The sequence below is a fragment of the Aotus nancymaae genome, unplaced genomic scaffold (assembly GCF_030222135.1).
Source record: "Aotus nancymaae isolate 86718 unplaced genomic scaffold, 86718_ANA_hifiasm-v0.15.2.pri h1tg000033l, whole genome shotgun sequence".
NCBI lineage: Eukaryota > Metazoa > Chordata > Mammalia > Primates > Aotidae > Aotus > Aotus nancymaae.
Window position 1 is genome coordinate 33,660,917 of NW_026988447.1, and position 21,626 is coordinate 33,682,542.

General features: G+C 35.5%; 1 protein-coding gene across 2 annotated transcripts in view; it reads right to left on the reverse strand.

Annotated features, from left to right (window-relative positions):
* PCDH10 (protocadherin 10) overlaps positions 1 to 21,525 on the reverse strand; it is a 60,617-nt gene extending 39,092 nt beyond the window's left edge. The window contains exons 1-4 of one of the 2 annotated variants that reach the window (XM_012443237.2): positions 18,046 to 21,514; positions 16,423 to 16,481; positions 15,790 to 15,896; positions 7,424 to 7,729 (exon numbers count right to left, since the gene is read on the reverse strand). In XM_012443237.2, the coding sequence (XP_012298660.1) occupies positions 7,424 to 7,729; positions 15,790 to 15,896; positions 16,423 to 16,481; positions 18,046 to 20,676 (3,103 nt within the window). In that variant the 5' untranslated portion in view covers positions 20,677 to 21,514. Of the gene's footprint in view, positions 1 to 7,423; positions 7,730 to 15,789; positions 15,897 to 16,422; positions 16,482 to 18,045 lie in introns of both variants that reach the window. The other variant, XM_012443238.3, reaches the window with a different exon arrangement.
* Positions 21,526 to 21,626: the final 101 nt, after the last annotated feature.

Here is a 21,626-nt window from a genome sequence, read left to right on the forward strand (position 1 = left end):
CGCTTGAACAGGGGAGGTGGAGGTTGCAGTGAGTCAAGATCACGCCACTGCACTCCAGCCTGGGTGACAGAGCAAGACTTCATCTCAACAACAACAACAACAAAGACTAAAATGAATTGAATCAAATATCTTTCTCAACAAGCATCATATTGTCATGTTAACAGCTTCTGATATTAAAGTAGCCATTAGTTAAATAAATTGACTCCTATGTTGCACATAATCAGTCTGTTCGAGAGCTACAATTTAAAATTAAATTTAATTGATTAAAAATGTTATGATCCTATATGGTATGTAAATGTATGTACGTGTATCCATACAACTGAATTATGAAACCAGAACATATAAAATGTATTTATTATCTCTTGTTGAACAACTTAAAGTTGTCATTGATAATTTAGACTAACAGTGTATTGTATACATACAGACACTTTATCAAAGTTAATTTCAAATATTGTCTCTTCAATCCATACAGTTAAAAGAATTATATCTCTAAGAGAAAGAATATAGATAAGTGCCTTGCTGTTACCATATATAATGTATATATATGATGTCACAGAAGGTGTGAATTATAGAATCAGAAATAAAATCCTGATATTTATCTGCAAAATTTCTAGCTTATAATTTGTTTTTATCCATGTCTTTTGGTATGTAATTACAGTTTGGGAGTCAAGATTTTTGAATCTCCTACACTCTCATCACTTAAATTGAAGTAGGTAAAGCTTTACAGTGACTAGGAAGTCTTATTGAAACTCAATACAAAACCTAGAATATTTTGTTCTACTCCAGGAAACATTAAAATGACTCACATTATGCTGAATTTACTCTGAATTCAGTAATATTATTTAAACTTGAGCAGTGAATCTCGGAGTTCCAAACAGTTTCTAATCTATATTAACTAAACGACACTATCTAATTTCTATTATGAAAGGACTGAAGACGAGGAAGACTCACCCAAAAAATATCTGGCACACTGAGTATTCAATAATGTTTAGCAATATTTGTAGGCAAATGAATTTGTAGAATCCAGACTTATGTACAATATCTGTATAACTTAACACATTTACATTTTGCCTCATAAATCTTCAGTATGATGAAGCAGGAAAAAAATTATCAGGTAGATATTTCTTTTCATTGAATAATTCTATTTATATTTTAATTGATAGCCTTATTTTGTTAAGCTCAAATGATGGACAAATGCTTACACAGTTTTAGTTCCAGTGTATAAAATAAGAGGATGAAAATAATCTATAATATAAAATGAGGTATATAAATAGTATCATTATGCCAAATATTAACTCTATGAAATCCTAAATATACATGAGACAAACCGCTTTGAAAAACAGATGAATAATCATACGAAATAACTATGAAATATTAAATAAAAGCATAATTAAATTTTATCAATTAAGTTTTCCCTATATGACCTTAAATGACAATATTTTACTTAACCATATATCTGTGAATTCAAAAATGTAATCTTAAAATGCAAATAAATAAATTTGACATGGAAATTAAATAAGAAAAAAAGTGACTAGAGGAAAATATAAACCTATTAGCTTTACAAAATGACAAAAGATGAGAGCTAACATTGAAGCTGCTAGTAAATAAAAGAAATATGATATTGCAGATGGTGAAGAAGGGAGAGTAAGAGAGTAATTAAAATTCTAAAAGGGTTAAGAAATATGAAACAATTTAACTGTGCCTTAGGATATGAAGTAAGTTCTTAGAACAAGTCAAAAGAAGTTTAAAATCTCAAAGTCCTGAAACACTCCATGAAACTTTACACAAATGCCCTAGTTGGGTACATTTCAATATTTTGAATTTAAATTCTACTTCCCCATGTAAAAATCTGTAGGTGTAGCTACAAAAGAATATAACTAATTCAAAACATTTTTTTTTAAATGGAAGAAAAGAATAAAGTTTGCTTGGAGGTATCAAAAACTGCATGTGAGCATAAATGAATGAATAAAGACAACATTAATGAAAATTTACATACTTTAAAAATGCCCATTAATTCATTTTTTATCATATAATTATTTAGCATTTATAATATGCATAGCTGGATAATGAGCCTAAATATGCCAAGAGAGTAATTGTATTGGGAAGAAAAAACATAGTGGAGCTGAAGTGGATTTTAGTAAAGTCAATAAACAGTTAGAAAGCAGCTGCAAAACATAGTTCTTATAACTGTATAAGTTTTGAATATTTAGAATATAAAGGTTGGGGTGAACCACAGGTCAAATTATCAAAATAAAGTCAATTCAATTTGAAGTCATTAAAATGGCACTTTTAAATATTGCATATAATTATAAAGATAAATATATTGATAAAAGAAACTATGAAATTGTTCTTTAACTAAGGGAAAAGAAATTTCTTGAATGCTAACTAGTTCCAAATTACCCAAAGGCACAAATTTTAAATGACTTGAAATAAGTCACAGAGAAGTACTGATGATGTCTGAGTAAGTAAAAAAGAATTGCTTACAGAAATGACCAGATGTTTATATATATAACAACTGCTGTGTTTCATATCTGCACCTCAGAAGGATTTTTATAGCTTTCACTTTAAATTTTACTAGCTGAGACAGAACACTATACAACAACTTAAAAAAAAAAGAAAATATTTATTGTAATATCTCATCTATGTTGTGTTACAGAGAAGTTCAATCAACTGCTGCATCAGTTAGTTAACTGGAGGAATTCTACAAACTATGAATAGATGACTATTTTTCAGAGAAGTAGAATATAATAAAATTCAGTAAATACAGTAGAATAAATAATATTTTAAAATAAAAGTATGAAATATAATAAAATTCAGATAGAGAAAATGAACAGGGTTAAATTTTTTTCTGATGTCAAGTTATCATTTGTTTCCTGTTCATAGAGTTGAAGTAAACTTTTTTTGATAATGACAGATTTATTCATAATTTATGAATAAAGGAATTTAATGAAAAAATGAATGACTAGTGTAATTCTAAGACCAGAAAACTGTCACAAAGAAATAAACTGAAAAAGTGAGAAAATTAGGTTCACAAGCCTCTGTGTATATCAAAGAGTAAAAGAACAAAAAATAACCCACCCCCAGAAACAAATTACACATAGTAGTACAACATGGAGGACAACTGATCAGAAATTAACATATCAAGTAAAAAAGAAAAAAATTCTACGAGAGGTTCGTTTATTTAGTGGTGTATGAACCTATATGAAAGAAATGTTAAAAAGGCCTTCTAGAAAAGTATTTATTTTTGGATTTTAACATTGGATAATGAAGCTATATTTATGACATTAGAGGAAACGACAAATCCTAGAGAAAACACTACACAGAGGTATGTAAGTATGAGGGTAATGTGTATCAGTAAGAAAATTCATTTTATTTTGAATTCTATATATGCTCTTACTGCATTACTGAGTTCAACAAATTATGAAAACTCACAGAAGGCAGGCAGCGATAATGAAGGGATTGGAAGAAATGTTACTAAACAAAACATGTTCTACAATTTCAATCAACTTAAAAACTTGAAGTGCACACAGACATAATATAGATGCCTAAAAAATTTCCCCCAGAAAAAGTTTATTGATAAAAGGTCTAGATAAAGTTTTAGCAGTATTTTGAATATATTGTTTTAGAAATTTATTTTTTAAATTATGATATGGATGAATTGAGTTGAAATTTCAAGAAGGTTAACAAGTTGGCAAAAATAAAATGAGGTCAGGAGACAGCCAGAATGATTTTTGGTATACTTGGACTAGTCTAAATGTTGTATAATATGAAGGCAGTATGGGCCATGAAAATAAATGGTTCCCTTTAGACTCTGGAAAGCTCCATTGATTTAGAAATCTAGTTATTATAATGCAGCTTTTTTCACTTTTTTCACTCCAATTTATCACTGTATGACACTTAAAGAAATATTTTCACAAGTATATTTTAATGCAATTTTATTGAGTATCTTAGGATTATCTTCAATCTTTAGGAATTGACTATGTTTATTGGCAAGAAATCAACAAGTATTGAAATAACAAATACTTATGCCTTTATTACTGTATTGCTTAGGCTGATTGGAACTGAATTACACGTTCATTTACTGACAAAAATCTTGAGATGGTGTTCAAAATATGAAGCCAAAATCATAAGCAAGAATGACTATAATAATGTTAAAGTGTTTTGACTAGTAAAATTTTCTGAAATTATAATAGCAATATAACTTTTATCAATTACATTCTCCACTTTATATTAATCTTACATTTTTATTTGCTGAGAAGATCCAGATTGTTTTACATATAACTTATTGTCTCATTTGAAAGACTGGATTATTTTCAATAAGATGTCTATGATTCTAAACAAATCCTTAAAATGTTCATGATAAAAATGCAATGTTATTTTGAAACTCCAGAAAATATTTTCTTTCATTTTAACATGATAATTTAAAGCGCTGTAGGCAATTATTAATTTTAATTAAAAATGAAAGTGGTATTTTAGTGTTTTTAATTGCACTAATAAAAACTAAAGGTAAAGTAAAACTGATATTCCTTAACATTTTAAGGTAAATCTAAACATGGCATTTCTGAATATATGGCCATATTCTACATGTTTGCATGTATTTACTCAGTCTTTCAGTGTATCCCTTTGCTACATATCAACTTAGCAAACTGTAACATTATAACAAAAATAAGAGAAAGCAAGCTCAGAAACTGCTCATGAATAACTTATCAAGTACTGAATGATGTGTTCAAAATTATTCCTCATTTTTAAAAAGTCTCCTTTTGCTAAATACATCATGTATACTTTAATGGATCTTTTGTTAATGCATTAAAATAAAAAGAATAAAAAGAAAAATAACTGTAAGCATATTTTTAAGAACATGAAGTACATTATTCAGTGTTTGCATTCACCTATTTTTTTTTTGAAATCTGGTTCCTTGCATTTTTTAGTTTTAACTTTAGCATTCAGAGGTATAGAATTAAAAAGTTCTTGGTATTGACAATGTTCTCTTTTGTACTTTTAAGTGTATCGCCATTTCCTTGTCATCTTTGTATAAATGACAGTGGCAGTCTCATTAGGCTTTTTAGAACCTTACAAAAACATAACTAAATATATGCTATTTTTCCTACTATCAAAATGTACATTATGTTCATTATGAAACTAACTGCATATTTAGCAAAAAAAAAAAATGCTACAACTTCAATTATTATTAAAACATTTTGATTCAAAGAAAGTAATTAGTGTCAATTTTTCGATTTTTAAAAATTATGTAAGGGACTTGCTTTAGATTTAGAAGATGACACTATTTCTATTCTGAATGAAAAAGGACACAAGTATCAAAAACTATCACCATATGAATTTGGGGGCAAAATGGTCAGGGATAGTTTTGTTTTATAGTTTGTGTTATTAGACTAACCATAAATGTTTTATGCTTATTAATTCAGAGTCATGGTGTAATTTTAAATATAATTGTATGACTCTAAGATGACATTAAATACCAAAAGTTGAATAAAAAGAAAACAAATCTAGACATGATTAAAGCTGTATGAAGAACTAAGAAGAGTATAAATGAAAACAACAAAATAGCTATTCTTCTGCAAATTTTCCACTCAGGTCACACTTCAACCCAAACCTTAAATTTTGAGCAGTATGAACTGGCTAAAACAGATCAGGGGAAAAAACTGCTATTAAGAACTAATTCATTCCAATATATATATATGAATATGAATATACATCTCATATATATGAAAATGAATATAATGAATAATGTGCAAATAATTTTTCTGGTGAAATAACAATGCAGTCTTCTGATTTTTAGCAACACACATAAACATTAATAAATTTCATAATCCCTGAATCAGATTTTTAAATGAAATGCCAGATTCTTAAGAAATAGAAAAATTTGCAGTAAAATACATGAAGTATTAATACTTTAATAATAAAAATTGTTTCCATTAGTCTTATTAATAAAAAAATCTAGTCAGTAATGAAATAACATTTATAGATGTTTAAAATTCCACATCCATATGTAAGCGTAATTTCACCAAGATAAGTACTCACTAAGCGCAAAAGAGGGCAAATTGATTTTCCCACTATATCTGAAGTAGATTTACCCACTATATTTGAAGTTATTATATGGTAAAAGCAAATATTTGTATTTAGAAATACAAATTTTTATTACTCTGAATTATATACCCTTTCACTTTTGCCTTGAAGTTATTAATAATGTATTTCTACAAGACATATTCTTAGTTTAAGTGAAACAACTGTTAAATACTCTGTTTAAAATTTAGAAAAGTTTTACTTCTAATAATAAATATTAATTTTAAATCCAGAATTAAATTTCAGAGACAAAGATCACATCATATTCCTCACTTATTAAAATTAGATTTTAGGCTACTTGAATTCTAGTATGTGTGGATTTGTGAATTAAACTTAAGAGATTAGCATCCAAATTGCATTTTAGACATCCCAGTATTTTCTGTCTTTAAGTATTTGTTCTCTCTTTGTATAACTTCAAAAATAAAGCAAAACAAATGATGTTTTAGTTCTGAAGTGCTAAAGTGGTAAATCATGCTGGGGTATTTGTGGTTCTGAGTAATTTGAAAAGCCGAAAACAATCCTTCATAAAACACCACCTGACTATCATTGTCACCACAATGTATGCATCTAATTAAAGACCACTTCTTTAAGCATATAAGATTTGTCTATTTGCATTATCCATGTCCAGGTTAGTAGTGATAACCTCAATGCATTCAATCTGTGCTTTTCACATTATACATCATAAGGGCTAAAACATTCTTCTGCTTTCCTTTTTCCTTTAAGTTTTTAAAAACACTTTTACTTTTCCATTTCATCAATCACAAAAGAAATGGTATATCTACAATCTGTCTCATCTTTTGTTTCTAGCTTGTAGTTCCACAGTTATTTTTGAAGCAGATGAAATAAAACATTATGTAGGATGGATTTGCTATACAAGGTAAGTCATCTTTTGATTGAGTTGTTATGAGTTTTATCTTTATCAAACATTATTTATGTAGTTTGACCAAGATATTGATTTGTCAGTAACATTTTTTCATTAACTAAAAGGAAAATATTTCTATGTGGCAGAGAATGAGATAATTTCATTACTAACATCCTCAAAGGAAATATAGAATCTCAAAGCATTTTTATCGTTCACAATGATTATATAAAATAAACCATTTGAAGAATATAGTCCCATATTTTGAAAGAGTTGAGTGCAATTACTAATGTCTCAATGTTAGAGGAACCTATTATTTTAAATAAATGAAGAACAGAGCACCAAATTGCTGCCTGCATCCCGTCACTTTTATCCTTGTTTCTTAAAAAAAACCTGAACTCCATTTTTACCAAAAAGGCTGGAATATTGAACTTTATCTCCTCAAAGAGAACATTTTTACAGAGCCCTTTGTGTAATACTTACTCAGATATGGTGGTTTGTAAGGCGCTCGCGTATTAGACAGCAGTCCATCCAGCTCCTTCCTCTCCAGAGTGCTGTGAAGGGCCTTCTCCTTGCCAAAGGTGGAGAAGGACCGCTCTGCCCCAGGCTGGGCTTCTGGAGTTTCAAACACCTCAGTGTCTGGAACAGAGTCCATGCCGGGAACATGCAGATTGCTGCGATAATCAGCAGCCTGGCGTCCATCAGAAGGGACAAAAGAAGGCATCCAGCACCGATCTGAGTGGCCAAGAGCTTTACATTCCTCAGTGCAGTTGGAGAAGAGATCCATACCTGTAAGCAGAAAAAAGAAAGTACGGATGTAGTCTTCACCAACATGACCGGATACTTAGCGGTGTAAGATTACAGGTAGCATAAAGGGTGACAAGTAAAGGTGTCTTAACAAATTTTTCTTGGCTTAATCTGACAGGAGTCAAATATCGTCTTGTCTCATTTTTGTTCATCACTTTAAAAAGAGAAAATGATCTGCAAATGTAAAAGATAAGATATCTGGCAAAGAGGCCGCTGAGATAAATGTTTCTAAACTACTTAGGGTATTGGGAAAAAATATTGGCGCTAAACACTTTAAATAACTGAGAAATGGTGAGTAAAATAAGTAGACATCTTTATACAGATCTCTTGGGAAGTTCATAACAGACAAAAAAAAAACAAGGTGTGAAAGCTTTAAAGTCCATAAACCCTAACAATGATAAATACCTGACTTTTTTTCTTAAAAACAAATAAATACGAGAAATACTCCAAGCACTAAAAATGACATTTACATTATGAAATTTGAATATGAAACAGATAGTGAAATTCAACAGAATTGTGGCATACACAGAGGAAAATCAGTAAATAACAACAATAAAACACAATTTCATTAGTAGCCAAAAGCATGCTCTCTGAGGTTCCTAGGAAATGACTTCCTAAAGGTATTTCTCGATGACACTCTGGTAATCCATATTACTAAAAATCCCACTTATCATTTACCACCTTAGACAAATCCAGAACAAATGACTGTAATTAGTGAAACCAAGGTAACCAAATGCAGTGTAAATCAACTGCAGATTCTATTGACAAATACCTTATTACATGCTCTATATTGGAGCACACTTGTCCTAGTCAACAAAGAGTTGTTTGCCTACTAATCCTATAATACCAAGATTTAAAATGACAACTTCAAATTTCATTGTCTTCCTTTTGACAAGATTAGGAATATTATCTGATTATGATCAAGAAACGTCATTCAGTTTCTTAAGCAAAGCATAAGAATTTTCAAGCACTACAGAATACTATTTGATATTAATGCTGATATATAGCACTACACAGAAAAACACTTAAAGAAAAATAGCATTTTAATGTTTTTCTAAACATAGTAACATATCTATCAACTAAAACAGGGTTGAAGCAGTCTCAACCTATTCTCAAACTTTAAATGGGTAAGAAGCTCCCTAGCTCACTGGTGTGGAGCTGGGTGTGGAATGAGAGTACCTAGTGGGCCACTTTAGTTTTTAAAATAATATTAAAAATAATAAAAAAAAATTAAAAATTTTAAACAGAATATATTTGAAAACAAAAGTATATTATTAGTATGTAGAGCAGAAATTTGAATCCAAGCATAGTCTGTGAAAACATTTTTTAAATCAAAAAGTAATATTTATTTAATGAACATACTTGATTGTTACTTCTATTAATATCACAAGTGATTTGAGATCTTGAGCAAGTTTTGGTTTTTAAATTTCTGACAATATTTGGTTATCTACTGATTAATGTGTGTTTTTATATATGTTATCTGCGTATATAAAATAAACAAAATAATTTTTCAAAATAATGAATACTCTAGATTATCCACCAGTATTTTGGAATTAAGTAAAGCTAATTAAATAATTTAAAAAAAGAAAACACCAAGTTTCTTATTATATACTAATCTCACTGCATAATGACTTTTTAAAAATTTTATATGAAACTACATAGACTGCTAAGTCTGACTTTGATTATAATATTTCACTGATAATTTTCCTGTATAAGTCTGGAAATAAATTACTGATCAGTGAACTGTTGAGGAACAGAAACGTGAGCTGAAGCTGGGATTAAGGAATCTGACTGAGAACAGCATGTAAAACATGTAAATGTTTCACTAGACACCAGAGAAGCTCACTCCTTTATCCTATTTTTTGCAAGAAGATACATAAAAAGAAAAAGAGAAAAGGAAATAGAATGCCCCTGATACACGTTTACATACTAACTAGGTAGAAGTTACAGAACCAGAGAGAAGATTTATATTCTGACATGTAAATGCTGCCTATTAAGTAACAGAATGATGGGGAACATCGATTTTTTTTGATTGTAGAAATTATCTTTGAGAGTAAAATTATTATGAGCAATTATTTATTTTTAAAATAAACTTAAGATATACTCAATTTGAATAGCCAATATAATTACATTCAAATATAAAGATAGAATTGTTCCATTGTATCCTGATAAAGGTAAGTGCTAATGCAAAATTTGAGCTAATACCATTTTTCTTCACATGAGGGATAAATATCACTTTAAATATGCTAAATAAGACAATATATGACCTTTCACATACTTTTTTTGCACCTAGGCCCAACTGCTCTTCTAATTGTGAATATGACAATTCCACAGAAAATTTTAATAAACTAGTATGTCAACATATGCTAGGATATTGCTTGATTTTGGTAGAAATGACTTTTATGTAGTTTATACCCTAATGTGCCCATTTTCTTATTTGGCAAGTATGTTTTTCTTCTGCCTCTTTTGATTATTTGAGTTTGTTTGAAATTTCCTTAGATTACATAACAAAATTCATGAGTTGAGAATCTATTATTAAAAATAAAGTATAGCATGTGCATGGCGGAAAAATTGAGGGAGATAGAAAATTTTTTTCTTTAAAGAACATTACCACTCTACAGAAGCAAAAAACATGTAAATAATGTGCTTAGTAAATTTATGAATCAATCCTTTTAAAGTGGAAGTCTTTTAGCAATAATACACAGCTTCATATAACTAGAAGGAAAGGTAAAGTGTTTCAAATTGTACATAAATGTTTCACCAGTTTTTTGATAAGTGTACCTATTTCTCAGAAAGAAAATCAGACATAGAAACAAACATTTAAGACATAACATAAATATTAAATCAATACACTTCAAATTAGAACAGAAAAAATTAATTGAAAATTGATTTGTTCATTTGCTGTGTAGTTATATAGTTTGAGAGCCACATAAATTGATTCCTTTACCATTCCTCACCTCAGGAAGACATTGTATAATTCACATTATTTTAAGTTTTATCATCTATTGTTAGTTCCATTAAATATAGTACTTTACCAAATAACCAGAGGTATATTTAAGTTTTATTATGATAAATGACTTCATGATGCAAAAGGATGCCAGATAGTACAGTAGCTATGATATATTAAAATGCATAACTTTAACACTGATCTTACAATTTTTTAAGAACTCAAATTGATGGCTCAAAGATTAATAAGTTTAACTTAATTTTCCTTTTCTTCATTCAAATGCCCTTACTATGGAAACCGTGAGATTTTTACAACAGAAAATTACAGGCCAAACTTCAATTTAATTTAAAAAAATAAATAAATAGATGTTAGGGACACAAGTGCGATTTTGTTATATGAATTTATTGTGTGGTGGTGTAGTCTGGATTTTTAGCATAACTATCACCTGAATAGTGTAAATTGTACTCATTAGATAATTTCGCATCCCTGGCTTCAGTCCTCCACCTTTCAGAGTCTGCAATATCTATTATTCCAAACCTCAGTTTTGAAATTTTGGTAATTTCTAATAAACGTTTCAACAAATATTTTTACTTGCAATCCCTTTTTCTAGTTATTTATTTTTTCCACTTTTCAGAAATAATCTGTTCCAAAAGGGATGACAGGTGATGTGATAGACTGCCTGTTATGCGAAGATGTGTTCAGACAAATTTTAAAGTACATGGTTTTCAACTGGCAAGTAACTTGTCCTGTATGCTCAGAGGCAGTGAATATTTCCACTGAGACCAAGTTGTGATTTCAGAAATATTAGGATTGTATTGAAATTCTGCTGTTTTTTTGTGAAGGTCATAATACAATATTGTGTGAACATTTCTCTTTGTGCAACAAGTTTTCATTCAAAAAGTTTATTTTTTTCCCAAATATGATAAATTAATTTTAAAGAAAATAAAAAACTTTTCATTTTTTGAGAAGATTTCTAGTCTTCTTTTAACTCCCTAAGATATATTAATTGTAACCACAAAAATTGCAATATGTTTTAGGAAAACACGGTTTTGCAGCAGATATTTATTGACATACTCACTGATGAAAAAATCAAAATACATCTACCAAAATTTTCTCCCTACCTATAATCTTTCATAATGTATATATTTTTTACTATTTCCTCCTGTCTTATATATTGCTTGCAGTTATAAATCTCTCCGCATTTTCAAGTTGTAGCTCAAAGATTCACCGGTGAAGGAGGTTTTATAAATAATGGTATAAATTCATTTTATATATAAACCCAAAAACAAATTTGGCAATTATCTAAATTCTTAGTGGAATTGGGAAATAGATATTTGTGTTTATAACAAACCAATAATTCTATTGCTGATATTGTAGTAATGCAATGGCTTAATGCATTTCAATGATATACTTTATCTACTAATTTGGAATATTTGACCAATCACATCACTTTATTTTTAAAATTCATAGCCAAATTTTGACCATGTATTATATCTGTATCCATATATCTATAATTAGTTAAAAATTAAACATAGTTGGAAATAAGTTCTCCTATAATTGAAATAAAAAATTATTGAAGAGAAATTTGACAATTTTCAGAGAACATCTAACAAGTAATTCAATCACTTATTAGGGTTCTCTCTTTGACATATTTTTTAAAGGCACAAGATATTAAAAATAAAAACAATTATAAAGTAAAAAATTTATATTTATAAATTATAAAGTTAAAATTAACTTGGCATTACTGACAGTGCAGGTATTTTATAACGGGAAAAGCAACTTCTCACTACTAAACAGATCACTTTAGGTAAACCTCAAATAGTATTAAAATGTTTAAGAATATACAATTTAAAATATTCTATCTGTACCCTAAAATAGAAAAAAATAATTATGTTGTAATCTAATGACATAATAAGTTGAAAATATATTTATTTAAAGTCCAAGTCTTTGGCTATTTGAGCTGTGATTAATCAGTTTTTCCTCTTGTGATGGTTTATGTATGCATTTACCACTTCTCCTTGAACTTCTGCCATATCTAACCAATACATCAATAGTGCACTGAAAAAAACGGAAAGCACCTTGACAAGGCTATACAAAGAAAGTGCCACAGAGCAGTGGTCAAGGCGAAGAATTTCACACATGGAGCCAGGTGCAGTAGAAAACTGAAAAAGCTTATGTGATTCTCTGTGCAGCTGCCTTCATGTTTAAAGCCCTTCTATGAACAAGATTGGTGACAGCAAATGGCTTAGAAAAAAAGAAAAGCAAGAAGGAGGGGGTGGAAGATAGAACAAAAAAGAAAACTATTCATAAAAGAATAAATAGAAAGCATATCCAAATAAATAATACAGAATAATGTCAATGAAGAAAAAGAAATAGGAATAAAGAAAAAGTTCGGAAGTTTAAACAGGTGAAGCACTAAGCTAAATAGTCTTGTATACTATAGTGTGGAATGGAGTACAAACTGAAAGAGATAATTTGGAGTCTATCTTTCCAATGTTATTTTTTCCTGATAATCTAAGTTTTCCCTACTAAAACCTAGTTAAGTGAGATTTGCGTATTGTATAGTTGTTTTTTTTTTTTTCCCCTATCCTGAACTTAGAAAGCTATGCTATAAGCAGTATTACCTAATTTTGCAAAATTGGAAGAACATTGATATCTGGGTTTACAATTAAATAAAACAGATTTATCTGAAATAGGCTTAAATTTTTGGAAATAGTCTAACTGCTTCATGTGAGGTTTACAGTACATAACAGCAGTGTGGATTGAAAAAAGTCTTTAAGTAAATGCATTTTAATTCTCTGCATTTGAGGTTTTATACTTAAAAAAGAAAGCACTTCAAAATCATTCTTACAATAAAATTAGACATTATATCTGATTGCAATTCAGCACACAAAGGTGCAATCACTTCTTAACATAAGCGCTTTATTATAATCCTAAAATAGCGATTATTGTGCCCAGTATGTTGTGGCTGCCCTGTAACTACTAATGAGATACATAAACAGATTGCTAATTCTGTAATATTTTTAATGTTTAAGAACTTAAAGATAGGGAAAAAAATTGTAACATTTTGGTAAAGAAAAATAAAAATTGCCTTGCCAAAATATTTTCCAGAACACATTTTAACATTTTAGTATTCCTTTAAATGCTTTGACCTCTCCAATAATTTGAAAGGAACATTACCGAAACGGCAACACTGAGTGACTGTGAAATAAAGTAGCTGCTGGGAAGAAGCACTCATAAAAATGTGTTCTCAGCTATCTTCCAAATTTGGCTCTTTTTGCAGATGTTTTTTCATTTCTCTTTCTTCAGTTATGTTATTATGGGTCATTATGTCTGAGGGACTAAACTAATTGAAATGTTCATTGAGATTGAAGTGCTACAGAAAAAACAAAGCGGAGAGTGTGTGGGGGGGAAAGGAGTAAAATGTATCCTAAGAAGCATGCAACAGATACTCTTTTTTAAACATTAACCATTTTGTTTTAAAAGTTTTAAAAGACTGACAATTAAATTAGAAACTCTGAAAAAAGAACAGGAATGAGCAATTCTAAATGTACAGTTTTTAAAGATAACAATAAATCATATGCCATATATAGGGCAAAAATGAAAAGGACTTTGTACTCACATATAAACTTCTGGCAAGATCTGGTTTGTTGTCAGGTTCCCAGACACTAAATAGATGCTCTGTTCACTTAGCGTGAAGGCCCGCAAGGGGCAGGGACCTCCGGGGATTCTTGGCAGTTCTCAAGTCTCATTAGGTCTGCATATTAATGACTCACAGCAATATAAAGAGACCCTTGAGCAGCCTTTTTTCCCTTCCTCCTGCCTGGGTTTCCCAAGGCTAAGGCAGCCACAGACACAGCACACATTAGCCAAGTGAGAGGCTTGTAGCAACCACTGCTGCCAGGCCACTGTGGGGTGTACACTGCCCTTTGACACACTGCCTCAGCACCATTCAGAGGTCCACCTAATGTGTTAAGGAATGGGTGCTCTCGAGGACTAAAAGCACCTTGAAAGTAAGAACCTATCACTCTATAGTTATATTATTAGCTAAAATAAAGGTCCAATCTCAAGAGAGCCAAGTAGAACCCAGAGACAGTCTGAGATGGGCATTTTCAGTAGTCAGAAAAGTTGACTAGCCTTTCTATTTCTTCATGTGTCGTACAAACACAAAACTAGATAGAAAAAGGAAAATATTCAATAAACACCCTTCAAAGATTAAAAACAAATAATTAGGAAGGACTCTAGAAGTTAATTAAATCATTTTCATTTTAACATACATATTTTATTTCATGTAAGAGTTTCCTTTTAGTGTTAGTAGTAAGAGTTACCAGGATCTCATAAAACTTGACTTTATAAAAAGAAAAGTAAAACAAAATATATATCACATTGAAACCCTATCAGTGACTACCATCAAACCCACATACAAATTACACTCAGAGTTTATCTTTTGATAATGTCATAGACCCTGTTGAAAATATGAAGAAACCAAGGACACTTCAGAAAATACACATTATCACGTATTACCTACTATTCTGAAGCCTAAGACTCAAGATTAGAAACCCGGTTTTCAACCCATTAATGACTTTTAATCACCATTACTTTCTCATTCAATATTTGGTGGTGTGTAAAATGCATTGCCCTGGAAAACAAGAAATGTAGATTCTAGTCTTCAGTCATCCATTTATTCTCTAGTGACCTTGTGCAGGTCAATCAATTTTATCCATCTTCAGTTACCTCATCCATAAACTAGTTTAAGAATATCTTAATTGACTGAAGACTGGTGACTGCACCAGGTGAGAGAGCTATGGTTTTCTGTATGTAATGGGTACATTAAAGAACATTAAATAAGCAAGATATATTTCATAGTCTGACATACTCCACAGTGAATTCCTAACTTTAACTTTCCAAAGGAACATTGCATTTTTACAATTCTCTTTAAATTTGCAATTATCAAAATAGAGTGACACTATTTATCTGTGGAGTTACCAGCATTAAACGTGCAGAAAAATGCCTAGGACATCATCCTTCCTGAATTTATTTTTAAAAATAAAATCTATAAAAGTTAGCATTTAGATTGCCCTTTGATCACACTTACCAGCTGACTGGGCACGGTTGGTGGCATCATGATCACTATCTCCCTGTTCACTGTCTCCATGACCACTGTCCTTAGAGCTTACTATGTCGGCTTCCTGGAATGCAGAACTAGAAGTACAAAAATGTGAATATTAGAATTAAAAAGGTGAAGAAACACAGGAAACATTCTTCTGCCACCACATGGTCACAGATGGTGCTGCAGACTCACAGATCTCTTAGTTGGCTTTGTTTCTGCATAAAGCTAGGTTTTACAACCTAAGCACAACTCTTTAAAAATTAACGATTAACAATTTGAACACATAAGTCATGTAAAGGTTAGGCATTATTCTATAATTGGAGCTAAATACATGTTTATATTATTTTCATAAAATAGATACATATTTGGAACAGTAAGACTATCAGGAGCTGTGTAGGAGTGTAAATTGACAGAATATTAAAATATATATGTTGTATATAAATAAAATGCAATTTTTAGTGTATTGTCTAGGAAATACAATATAGTCCATATTTATGTCCTTCCCTAATTGAAACTACTTCATACATTTTATATTTTAATTTAGAATAATGTAACTATTTCCTACTTTTACTCAGTTGCAAATTGTCCATAACAGCTAGGGAAAAAAAGAGTCCATACCTGTTAACTCGGCGAGGTCTGTCAACTAGATAGCTGAGCTCTGCTCGCTGGTGTTTAGTCTAGGAAAAAAATAAATAAATCAAGAGCATTTTGAATGCTATGGGGTGAACTAGTAGTCTACTTTTGAGCTTAGAAACTATACCTACTTTCAGTAACTGTATACATTTTTATGAATTTCCAAGCTCTCCTAAGACCTGAGCCCAGTGTTTGCTGTGTTAAGGGCAGGGGAGATATGCAGAGACACTTGAATCCACATTTTAGTCAGTTGTAAAGGTTAAAAAAATAAAATTGACTAACTTTAAACGTGTGTATGTGTGTTTTTAAAGAGAAAATACAAATGACCTCATAGCTAGAGCTCATATACTATTGCCTCTAACAGTCAACCTGTTTATATTCTGCAGTCTTCTTTTCAGCGGCCTAAAAATGTGTTTAGGTGCATACTGGTTGACACAAGAAAAACAGCACGCTCAATAAGCAAAAAGTTAGGATATTTTAAGGAATTATGTTGTTGTTTATTTTCAAAATGTGCTTAAGATACAAATGAGCTGTACAAATATTCATGAAAGTCAATTAATAATATCTGAGACTCAAATAAAATAACCTGCTCGGAAAGGAGTTCATAATCCTGCCTGCCCCCCTCCCACACCCCCATTCTTTTCCCCTCCAAAGGCCCTCTGCATTCTCCTCCCCACCTCTACCACCCACACACCTTTCCGGTCCAAACTTTCTTTTACATAAACCAACTTTGTTCTCTCCCCAACCCCCACCCTCCAACTTTGTCACTTCTCCATCCTTTTAAAAAGAAGTCAGAATTGACAAGCCAAATTCTTTTATGAAGAAAGCCAACAGCAGTGATTTATCCAAAACAGAGGCAAGAAGGTGATTATCAGCTAAAAAGATATATTTAAGACAACAATTGTTTAAGCCTTTCGTTAGGTTACTCTTAACAGGGGTTTGTGCCAAAGTAACTTCATTCAAATTCACACTGTGTGGGCGCTCGGCTTCAAGAGCGTCTGTAAATGCTGTCCAGAGCCGAACTGAAGGCTATTTTTGCAACCCGAGTTCAGAGGACAAGGATCTAATAACTTGTTCACTAAAACATGCATTCGAGGTTAGACAACTGTGTAAAGTTCAACAATCTATAGCTTACTTGTACACGCGACTGAAAGCATCGTTAAACAAAGCAAAATAGAACCAACTTTATTAACGCCTGGGACAGATGCAAAGCAAAAAGACCGTTGCCAGTGCTGAAAAGTCCCTCCTCCACATTTCCCTCTCCCTTCAGTCAGTTTCCCTTTATCCCCAGGTTACTGAGAAGGGAAAGGACTGACGGGAATTAAGGTTTTAGAGGAAGGATGGGAGAGCAAGGGAGGGCGCTCCAAGGTGGCCAAGTACCAAGGGGACGGAATGAAAATAAATGTGAAAGGGTGAAACAACGCGAAAGTTAGGTTACACGCGGAGTGGGAGAAGGTGACCGACCGCCCATCTGCGCTCCCACAATGATACAAATAAGCTAACATCCTAAAAATAGATACACAGTGCACCAGAGATACAAGGGCCGGGCTAGAGGAGGCTTTCTGATGGAGGAGATGAGAGATGGTGGTCCTTTCGCTTCAGCCTTACCTCGTTGGACAAAATGCTTCCGTTGGAGATGATATCGGGCTGCTGGTCGGTGTAACCCGTGACGATGGCCCCGCAGGGGTTGTGCTCAGTGTCCGTACTCCGCGAAGGGCTGCAGGGCTTAAGAAACATCAGGTCGGTCTTGGCGGACTCAGGGGTCAGGCAGACCTGGTAGCAGTAATTCTGGTTGTGGTGGTGGGAGCCAAAGCCCCCGGACTCCTCCACGGGCACCTGGGCCGGGTTACTGGGTACATTGGAGCTCTGTACCAGCATGATGTCCGACTTGCTGAGTTTCTTCTTGCGCGCCCGGGCTTGGCGGCCACAGCAGGTCGAACCTCCGCCACCGCAGCAGCAGCAGCAGAGGCAGCAATCACTGGCCAGACAAGTGTAGATGTTGAGCTTCTTCTCTTTTTGGCAACGCACGGCCAGCACGATCATGGCCAGCAGGAAGATGAAGGACACCGAGCCCAGCGCGATGATGAGGATGAGGGTGAGGTCTAGCGAGGTTTCCCCGCCGCCTGAGCGGCTGGGGCGCTGGTGCTCCCCTGACCCTCCGCCTCCGCTCCCGCCCCCGCCCTGGGAGTCCACAGCACCATCCACCAGCTGAACCACCAGGGTGGCGGTAGAGGACAGGGGCGGCTGCCCATGGTCACGCACCTCAATCACCAGCTCATAAGGCCGCTGGGGGTCGCGCTTGGCCGGGACTCGGCGCGCTGTGCGCAGCTCCCCGGTGCGCCAGTCCATGCGAAAGAGGTTCATTTCGTTGCCACGCACGATGCTGTAAGTGAGCCGAGCGTTCTCGCCGTCATCCGCGTCCACCGCGGCCACGCGGGTGAGCAGGTAGCCCGGCTCCGCCGAGCGGGGCAGCACCTCACGCGCTGGCGTCCCGTTGCGCCCTGGTAGAGGCGCCACGATGGCAGGGGCGTTGTCATTTTGATCCACTATGAGGATGTTGACAGTGGCGTTTCCCGCCAGCGCCTGGGGGCTGCCAGCGTCCCGGGCTTCCACCTGAAAGCTGAAGTCCTTGAGCTGCTCGTAGTCGAAGGAGCGCAGGGCGTACAAGTAGCCGTTCTCAGAGTTGATAGACACGTAGGTGAAGACGCTCATGCCCTGGATCTGGCACTCGAGGATAGAGTAGGCAAGCTGGGCGTTGGCGCCCTCATCGCGGTCGGTGGCGCTCACCGCGTAGATGTAGGCGCCAGGCACGTTGTTCTCAGTCACATACACGTCGTAGACCGGCTGGCTGAAGCGCGGCGCGTTGTCGTTCACATCCGACACTTGCACCTGGATTGACTTACTGGTAGAGAGCGCAGGCTCGCCTCGGTCCCGGGCCACCACGGTCAGGGTGTAGGAGTCCCCCGCCTCTCGGTCCAGGGGGGCTTCGGTGACGATGGTGTAGTAATTCTTAAAGGAAGACTTGAGGCGGAACGGCACATCTCCCAGCAGCTCGCACTGCACCTGCCCGTTCTCCTCTGAGTCGCGGTCGGTCACGCTGAAAAGGGCCACCACAGTGCCGGGCGCCGCGCCCTCGCTCACCGCCTCCTTCACGGTGCTGAAGCTGATCTCTGGCGCGTTGTCGTTAGCATCCAGTACTCGCACTAGCACCTTGCAGTGCGCAGGCACGGCGTTGGGGCCCAGGTCCTTGGCTTGTACGTACACTTGGTACACCGGGCTTTCTTCATAGTCCAACTCGCCGCTTACCTCCAGTCGGCCAGTGCGCGGCGAGAGTCCGAAAAGCTCCCGTGCCCGGGGCGAAATGTGGCTGCTGAAGGAGTACACGACCTCACCGTTCTGGCCCTCGTCCGGGTCCGTGGCATTGAGCTGGATCACGAGAGTGCCTGGGGGTGAGTTCTCTGGTAGGGACACAGTGTAGACGGGTTGGTCGAAAGCGGGCACATTGTCGTTGGAGTCCAGCACTCGGATGGTGAGTAGGGCCGTGCCGGTGCGCTGCTGCTGGGGGGGCAGGCCAGCTCCCCCGCCACCTCCCCCTCCTTCTCCTCCTCCTCCCCCTCCTCCCCCGTCCACCGCGGTCAGCACGTAGCGGTGCACCGCTTGCTGCTCTCGGTCCAGTGGCTTCTCCAGCACAAGCTCAGCGAATCGGTTGCCATCCCCCTGGGTCTGCACGTCCAGGGAGAAGTAGCTGTTGGGGGTGATCTCGTAGTCGCGCAAGGAGTTGGTGCCCACGTCTGGGTCGAATGCGCTCTCCAAGGGGAAGCGAGTGCCTGGCGTGGCGCTCTCAGAGATTTCCACCGTCAGGTCCGGCTCCGGGAAAGAGGGGGGGTTGTCATTAATGTCCAGCACCTCGATCTCCACCTGGAACAGCTCCAGGGGGTTCTCCAGAAAGACCTCCAGGTGCAGGACACAGGAGGGGCTCTGTTTGCAGATTTGCTCGCGGTCTATTTTCTCGTTCACGTACAGCACCCCAGTCTCCAGGTTGAGGTCTAAGTAAGGGGTCCTTGAGTTGGGCACCGTCTGAAACCCGCGAGCCGAAAGTTTTGTAATGTCCAGACCCAGATCTTCAGCGATATTCCCCACGAAAGTGCCATGTTCCTGCTCCTCCTGTACCGTGTAGTGAAGCTGGGAAAAGACTCCTTCCACCATCCAGAGCAAGGCAAAGAATAATAGCACAATCATCTCCAAAAGGAAAGGAAGTAGCTTCCCGCAGCCAGTCAGCCACCCAATCACCTCCCCCACCACCACGAAAAAAAAATCTGAAAAATACAAATAAAAGTGCGCTACGTGGGGGCTCCTGTGGCTTTCTGTCTTTAAATATCTTACTCCTTTTGCTTCATTTTAGAGCTTCCCGCAATCCAGCCTCATTTTTTTAATCTTAGCACAGGAAGGGTGGCAGGCGTCCCCTTTCCTCATCTGTAATCTTTCCACTGACCAATTAATAAAATAATGATAATACAACAGTCAGCGTCCTTTATTCCGACAGTCTTGGCGCAGCGCGGCGCTGGCAAATCCCAAAGAGGAAATTTCGATATTTCAAGACTGTCCTCGGTTTGTCTTCTTGCTGATGGGAGGAGAATGAGGAGGAGGAAAAAGAGGAGTAGGAGGAGGAAGAAGAAGAAGAGGAAGAGGAGAAGGAAAAGGAGATGCTGTTGGCACCGTTAAACATGCCTCTTAATGTCAACGGCTGGCAAATGCAAAAGGGCTTAAAATCAGCGAGAGAATTTTGTGCCGGAAAAGCACAGAAAGGCTCTGCAGCTTAAAACTTTCATTCTCTTCATTTCTCCGGATGGATGTTCTTCTGGACATTTTTTTCCTCTTTCGCTCTATTTGTATTTTTTGTCTTTCATCGTCTTGGATCCCTCTGTTCTCATCTCCACCGTTACTTGCCTCTCTGTAAGTGTAATGAGCAGTTTCTTTTCTGCTGTTTCCTTCCCAAGCCTCTTTCCCTCTAACCTGTCTCTTTTTCCTTCCAGTACTTCCTTCCTCCTGCTTCAGCCTCTGAGCCTGTGGTCTGGGCTGGCAGTTTCTGAGCTCCGAGCGCTCTGCTTCTCTGTTTTTGCGCAGCGCCCTCATTCTGCCAACAAATCACAGAGGAGCACCACCCACCGGGCTACCGGTGATTGGCCAAA